The 7,780-nt window shown below is 53.3% G+C and overlaps 1 protein-coding gene across 2 annotated transcripts in view; it reads left to right on the top strand.

The window, feature by feature from the left end:
* LOC101642974 (cadherin-13) overlaps nt 1-7,780 on the top strand; it is a 349,021-nt gene that overhangs the window by 331,229 nt on the left and 10,012 nt on the right. Inside the window, exons 7-8 of one of the 2 annotated variants that reach the window (XM_045293862.1) lie at nt 2,067-2,300; nt 6,143-6,361. In XM_045293862.1, the coding sequence (XP_045149797.1) occupies nt 2,067-2,300; nt 6,143-6,361 (453 nt within the window). Of the gene's footprint in view, nt 1-2,066; nt 2,301-6,142; nt 6,655-7,780 lie in introns of those variants that run through there. The other variant, XM_030886548.2, reaches the window with a different exon arrangement.

Raw genomic sequence — 7,780 nt, forward strand, 5'->3', positions numbered from 1 at the left:
GCAATAGAAAGCCTTATCTTTCTCCCGAGGAGCAGCTGGTGGTTCTGAACTGCTGACCTAGTAGTTAGCAGCCCAATATGTAACCACGACACCACCAGGGTTCCTCAGAAACCAGAGACCCAAGCCCCAGTGTAAAGCCGTGAATGAGTCCGACTTAAAGTTGCCAGACTGGCTACAGTAAGAAGACCCATAGGGGCCACCAGCTCACGAGCACTTACTGCTGCTTGGAGTGGGGCAGTACCCTAGAAACGGAGTGCGTTTGAAATGGATCCATGGGATCCGTCTGGCCCTGGCTGGTCCTGCCATGTGCTGAGGTTATTACAAGCCATCAGGGCTGAGAGGGGAGCTAGGGGTCCAGATGAGGGGACAAGGTGAGGTTAGAAGCAGGAAGACCACAGCAGGTGTCAGGCCCAGGAAGCAAAAGACCCTCCATGATCTAAAGGCCTGGCCTTCGCCGACATTGATCCAGATACACCAGGGAGGAAGTGAGCACTTCTGTCCAGGGCCCGCCAAGAACTGTCAGCATGAGGGTCCGAAGCTAAGTCCTCACAGCCAAGAGGAGGCACTGGGTCTCACTCAGCATCCCCGGAGCCCTGTTGTCCCTAGTAAAAGAGGGGATCCCGGAAAGAGGCACCACCCCGGCCACAGTTGGCTACTGATTTTTGCTTCTTCCCCGTGGGGAGTGAGGTGCCACTAGACACTAAGAAAAGTACCTAGCACCCAAGGACTTGCTGGGCCTTGGGAACTGGCGGAGCACAAAGGACAGGTGCAAATGCATGGCTTGAATTGTGGGTATGGGTGCTCTTTACCCTAAAGGCATTGGGCTGCTAACCATAAGGTCTGTGGTTCAATCCCACCAGCCACTCCTTGGGAGAAAAGATTGAAGCTCCCAGAAGGCCTTAAGGGCTGGGAAACCCTACCTACGGTCACTATGAGTCAGACCAGACTCAACAACGTGGGTGTATAAAAACAGGGAGAGGTTTTCTTCTGGGGGGGTGGGAATCCCATTTTCACCCCATCACTCAGAGAAGCAAGCTCTGACTTCAGATAACCCTGAGTACAAGAAAGAAGAAAACATTCTAAAATTGATCGCAATAAGAAACGGGAGGGCTTGGTATACATGTGACAAGATGGGCAGATCCTAGATTCAGGATGGCAGTCACTGAGCAGGTTTGATCTGTTCTCCGGCTCACTATAGACACCATTATCAGTAGGGTGTAAACCCACCTGCAGGGACCACACTGATGGCTGCAAGCCTTTAGGGAAAAGTGGCCCATTGTCCTTAACAGCAGGGGGGGCTACCTGTGGTGGGACCAGACAGTAGTCTGGCAACTGACTGCCTTCAGAGAGGTAACTTGACAATTATTTACCATTAGCAGCAAGCAGTGTCCTAAGTGTAACATGTATTTGGGGAAGACTGCTTGGAAGAAATCTTTCAGTTTCCCACAGGGGAAGTGGGGAGGAACTCTTACATATGATGGAAAACAATACGAGGTGCATGGTGACCCTGTGGGCAGAGTAGAAATTTCCATAAGGCTTACATCTTCCTGGAAGCAGGCTGCCACATTTTCCTCCCCCAAAGAGGCTGGTGGGTTCAAACCCCCAACCTAGAGATTAGCGACCAAGTGCTTAATCACAAGGCCAGCCCAGGCTCCTTCCTATGTGGGGAATGAAGGGCTTTGTAAATCACTGAACTTCACTGTAAAATGTAAGATCTGGCTGTGAGTCTGATTTTGAATATGTTCATAACCATAAAGGCAGCTGGCACCTGGTATGGGGTAGTGTAGTGGTCACCATGCTGCTGACTCACCACAAGGTCAGCAGTTCTAAACCACCAGCCGCTCCATGGGAGAAAGATGTGGCTTTCTACTCCCATCGCGAGTCACACTGTCGGAAACTCACCGGGACAGTTCTACCCTGTCCTGTAGGGTCCCTATGAGTCAGGGTCCACGTCCACTCAGTGGCCAGGGAGACTGGTGTTTTTGTCTTTGTGTTTTGGTGCTTGCTCCTGGCGCCCGGTGGAAGATGACCATTGCTCTAATTAAAACCCGCCCTTCCCCCTCCAGGTGACCCTCCCGCTACAGGGACGGGGACTTTGCTGATCACCCTGGAGGACGTGAATGACAACGGCCCCTTCATCTACCCCACGGTGGCCGAGGTCTGTGATGACGCCAAAAACCTCAGTGTGGTCGTGCTGGGAGCCTCAGACAAGGATCTTCACCCCAACACTGACCCTTTCAAGTTTGAGATCCACAAACAGGCTGTCGCTGACAAAGTGTGGAAGATCTCCAAGATCAACAGTAAGTCAGTGGGTCCACTCCTCAAGTCCTTGAGACCAGAGCCTCGCGTCTCTCGCCCAAACGGCTCTCCCGCTCAGATGTCCCCGTGAGCCTCCTCACCCGGTTTATTTCAAGGTATTTACATACCAGGCCACCCCAACAGAGCAAGTTGCTCCACACAGTGGGTCAGACACATCGCTTGCTCCCCCGGGGCCTATGAAAGTGATGTGTGTGCTTGACTGTGGTCTAGGACAAGAACATGATGAAAAATCCTGGAATCCGTGAGAATGACCACGCTGGGACGCAGAGAACCAAAAAAACCAACATCCAAAATCGCTGCCACGGAGTCCATTCGGACTCACTGGGATCCGATAGGACAGGATAGAACTGCCCCTGAGGGTTTCTGAAACTCTAACTCTCTACAGGAGTAGAAAGCCCCATCTTTCTCCTGAGGAGCGACTGGTGGGTTCGAACCACTGACCCTGTGGGAGAGTAGCCCAGTGCATAACCAACCAGCACATGGTGTAGAGATGTAGCGTCCCCTCCAGGCAAACACATTTTCTTATTTGCTTCCTCCCTGATCTTTTCGGTTCCACCATCAACCCCTGTCATCCACTCTGGACTGATCTGTGACCTCTGCCTTCTGACCACCCCTGAGGACTCAGTCGTGAGCCCAGGAGCCGAGCCTTCCCTTGTCTCCTGAGACCAAGCCTCCAAGGCTTTCTCCTGGTCACTAGCTTGCACAGAGCATCGGCCCCCTACACCCCACTCCAGCCTCTGAAGGCCAAGGGTCCCTGCCTCTGCCTGCTCGTCTCCTGGAGCCGAGTCCTGCTTCCAGCCTCAGCCCCCTGGGTGGCTTCTTTCTCTTTCACCAGCACTTTGGCGGGATTCTCCGTGGAAGTTCTGCTTCCATGAAAGACTGGCTACACAGAGAAGCAACGATCAAAGCACGTTTCCTAAGCCTTCAACCTCTACTCCTCTACCTCTCCTTTGATGGTGGAAGCGTCCTCAACCTTGACTTAACCTTCGCGCCCCTGGGCTTTCCACTTCGCCCTCTTCTCCCATGGGCTCACGCATAGGAACAAGGCGAGGACGGCGCAGGATCGGGCGATGTCTCGTTCTGTTGTGCGTTAGGTCGCTATGAGTTGTACCGACTCGATGGTACCTAACAATAACAACAGCAATGTCTTCTTCCATGGATCCTGCCCTGCCCGCTGATGCCGTGATGAAACCTATAAGCAATTCCCCTCTCTTCTCATTTTTCCTGGTGGGTGGAAGGGATTCAGAATGGAGCCCAACATTTCCCATCTGTTCCCTTCAACCTGGAACACCGATATATGGAATTATACAATCTTCCTATAACTACACAATCTCACCCCAGGGCTGATAAAAGCTAACTGCTGAGTTCATGTCCACCCTGCTTCCCAATAAAGCTACACCCACCACAGTGGTAGAGCTATCGAGGGGAGAGGGGAGGGGACTCGCCCGTTTCATTAAGTTCTGAACAGGCTGTAGCACCGTGCATAAAATTCTCTATTTAAAAAAAATCTATGCGGTGTGATGGTCCCATGTCCTATCTTATTTTTCATTAGTGCTTCTCTCTCTTTATCGATTCTACTCGCCTGTTTGCCTACTTTATTGCTTTTTAAAAAATGAATTCTGTTACACAGATTAATTTTAATTAAGGTGGCCCTGCTCCCGCTTGAGAAGGTGGGGGGAGCTGCTTTCTCTGGGAGCTCTGATGGCCCTCGCTGGCTAGACTCATCATGCTGGAAGCCTTCCGGCTAGAACGCCCTCATCCAAGACTTCCTCCTCTGCTTGAGGCTGATCTGAAAGGGGGCTGTGCTCACTGGGTCTCCTTCCACGGCCCTGGATTGCGTCTTCCAGCTGCCCCCGCCTTCCCATGGTAGCACTTCACCAGGGCTTGGCTTCCCATGAGCATCATATCTGTTCCTTCCTGGCTTGATTCCATTGATAAGATGCCTTCTAAACTCTTTGCTTCAACCTCCCCAAGGTTTTGTTGTTGTTGTTGTTGTTGTTGTTGCTGCTGCCCTTTTTTAACTACTGACCATTCTTTGTGCCTAGAGAACCCTGGGGTGTAGTAGTTAGGCATTGGGCTGCTAAGCGCATGGCCAGTGGTTCAGAAACCACCAGCCGCTCTGTGGGAAAAGATGGAGCTTCCTACTCCCGGAAAGAGTGACAGTCTGGGCGCCCCACAGGGGCCGTTCTACCCTGTCTTAGAGGGTCGCGATGAATCGGAATCGACTCGTGGCCGTGAGTTTTGCTCTTTGTGCCTAGGAAGAGCCGAGCTGTTTTGTTTGTAATTATTCGTTTAAAATCCTTGTTGGCCGATAAGGGAAGACACTTAGCTAATAGAACATGGCGGAAGAGGTGGTCGTGGCTTCTGACTGCCACCCACAGGTCTGAGAAGGAATGAGGAGAACCCCACCCCCACCCCAACCCCCACCCCGCCCTGCACCAGTAGACCCCAACTCCAGGGTGATGGATTTGTTGCTGTGGTTGTCATTTGGTTTCTGCATGGAATGAGGACATTGAGAGACCACCCACGAACGTGGACCGCATCTGTCATCTGTGGCCTGTAGATTCTGACCCAAATCAAAGTCTACGGACTGAGAACCTGATTCAAAAACTCACTCGCCAGCAGCCCTGATGGCATAGTGGTTATGAGTTGGGCTACTAATCCCAAAGTCAGCAGTTCAAAGCCATCTGTGGAATAAAGATAAGATTTCTATATAAAGAAAAATTTTTTAACTCACTCACCACAGTGGCAACCTGAGGGGGTTCTGCCCTCAGTGTAGGTCAGGGGGACACTGCTGGGGGACACTACGGGGATTTGTTTCAGGCGTTGAACGTGATCATTGCCAAAATGGCTTTCGGTGCAGGAGGTGTTAGATTCCTTCTGTGAGAAATATCTTGGTCCTTGGAGAGAATTCACAATGAAGCCTGGTTTGTGATCCAAGTAAGTTTTCATACAGGATAGAAGAAGTGTCAGGTTTTACACAAGCCCCATCAGGGCACTTTGCACCCCCACGTGGAGGCCAGAGCAACCGCGGCCGAGCAAGGAGCAGCTGGAAAAGAGAGAGGGAGGTGGTCCCGATCCTGGCTTTTTAGGGTCCTCCACTGGAGGCATGGACCACAGAACTGGCTGACCCCATTGGCTGAATTAAACCCGCCTGTCCTAGATTAGGGCCCTCCCAGGTGTACTGGCTTCCTGTCTCAAGGACCTGAATTTGTGCCTGCCCTTGGCTTTTATCAGCTTCCAACTTCCTGTAACGGGGGAAGGGAGGCCTTAGCATGCAGAGGGACACCCTCTGGTTTCTGCCTCTTGCTGCCTAACAGAGGGGAGGGTTGAGGGGTAAGTGACGCCCACTATGCTTCACAAAAACTGGTCCCTGGGAAGCCACTTACCTCAGCCCTGGAGCAGTGGCCCTGTGGTAGCCACCCAGCCAGAAATGGGGCCTAGGCACCCGAAGTGTGGCTGTTAGACCCAAGGAAATGTTTCCCACTTCCATTTATTTTCAGGGACGCCCAGGTGCTCTGCCAATCGAGAGACCAGCTGCTGCTCCTGCCTGGCGTGCCCTGAGGTGCGGACACCTCATCTTTTTCTCTAACCCTCTCGCGGGATCTCTGGGTGGCATTAGCAGTGAATCTACTCAGCCACTAGCTAGCCCAAAGGTGGCCATTCAAATCCACCCAAAGGCGCCTTGGAAGAGCCTAGTGACCTGCCTCGGAAGACCCAGCCCCTGGCCACCCTGGGGCACTCGGTTCTGCACTGGGGACATCATGAGCTGCCTGGGTTCCCATGCCTTGCCTGTCTCATGAGGCCCTCCTTGTCTCCACAGATACGCACGCCCTGGTCAGCCTTCTGCAGAACCTGAACAAAGCCAACTACAACCTGCCAATCATGGTGACGGATTCGGGGAAGCCCCCCATGACAACGGTCACCGAGCTCAGGGTGCAAGTGTGTTCCTGCAGGAACTCCAAAGTGGACTGCAACTCGGCAGGGGCCCCACGCGCCGGCCTCGCCGCCCTCCTGCTCACCGCCCTCCTGGGGTTAGCGTGTAAGTTGGCCTAACCCCAGCGCCTGCACCGCCCGACCACGCAGCCTCCCCAGGCCTGCCTAAGCCCATTCTCCCCTAGCCAGCTTTCCAAGGGAATGTAGCCCAGAAGCGCCCCCTCTCCTCCTCCTCTGTCTGGTAGGAACCTTCACCCGAGCCTCTTGGCAGCCCCACCCACCCACCACCACCAGCCGATTGGAGCAGGGTCCCGGGTGGGGCCACTGGGCCAAGCAGGAGACTCGGGAGGGCCTTCCGCAGATGCTGCTGAACTGGAGCTAATAAAACTGTCCCGATTAGCTCGCCGGTCTCCTGGGGTCTATTTCTGCTCCCCCGGGGCAGAGTCCTCTGTTGCAAGGCTAGAGTAGGTAGCTGTGCCACAGTGAGCATGGTCATGCCCGAGGGGGGAAAGGATAAATACATAGTTCACACCCATTTATTTTTACTAAGATCTCAGACCACAACAAACCCAACTCAAGGGCCACCCATCAATCCTGACTCATCGTGACCCTCCAGGGTAGGGTAAAACTGCCGTAAAGACAGTCGCTCATTACGGGAGTAGAAAGTCCCATCTTTCTCTCTAGGAGAGACCAGTGGTTTTGAACTGCTGACTTTGCAGTTAGCACCCAACATGTCATTCACTGCACCACCCACCCGAACTCACTGCCATTGGATCTATTTCCACTCAGGGCACAACTGCCCCTGAGGGTTTCCAAGGCTGTAACTCTTTATGGGAGTGGAAAGCCTCATCCTTCTCCCAAGGAGTGGCTGGTAGGCTCAAACTGCCAACCTTGTGGTTAGCAGCCCCACATGTAACCACTCTGCCACCAGGGCTCCTTATGACCAAGATAATGCAGGAATCCCTTAAGCAAGTAAATCATGATGCTGAGCAATAGAGAGAGGACTAGGAAACACGGAGGCACATCAGACCTTTCTGCTATGTGCGGTCGTTGGGCCCAGTCTCCTCTGGTGAATCCCAACTCCTAGTGACCCCCGAGAACAGAGCAGACTGCTCCACAGGTTTCCCAGACCCTGTAAGGACGCAGACGGCCTCATCTTCCACCCAAACCCCCCGGGGGCTACTCCAGGCTCATCTTGTCAGTTCTTCACATACAGCCATTACCCTTGTGGGACCTTGCTGTGTGCTCCCTGAGAAAGGACCAGGGTGATTATGGGCCCTGTAATTATCTGTAAGGACAAAGCTGTAGGAGCCCCGGTGGGGTAGTGGTTATGCATGGGGCTGCGATCCGCATGGTCGGCAGTTTGAAACCACCAGCTGCTCTGAGAGAGACTGGGCTTTCTACTCCTGTAAATGGCTGAGAGTCCCGGAAACCCACAGGGAGTCACTGTGAGTCAGCGTTGACTTGATGGCAGTGAGCTTGGGGTTTTTTGGTTGGTTGGCTGGCTGGCTGGCTGGCTGGCTGG

The sequence above is a fragment of the Echinops telfairi genome, unplaced genomic scaffold, assembly GCF_000313985.2.
Source record: "Echinops telfairi isolate 266 unplaced genomic scaffold, ASM31398v2 ScPeMD7_2291;HRSCAF=2852, whole genome shotgun sequence".
Taxonomy (NCBI): domain Eukaryota; kingdom Metazoa; phylum Chordata; class Mammalia; order Afrosoricida; family Tenrecidae; genus Echinops; species Echinops telfairi.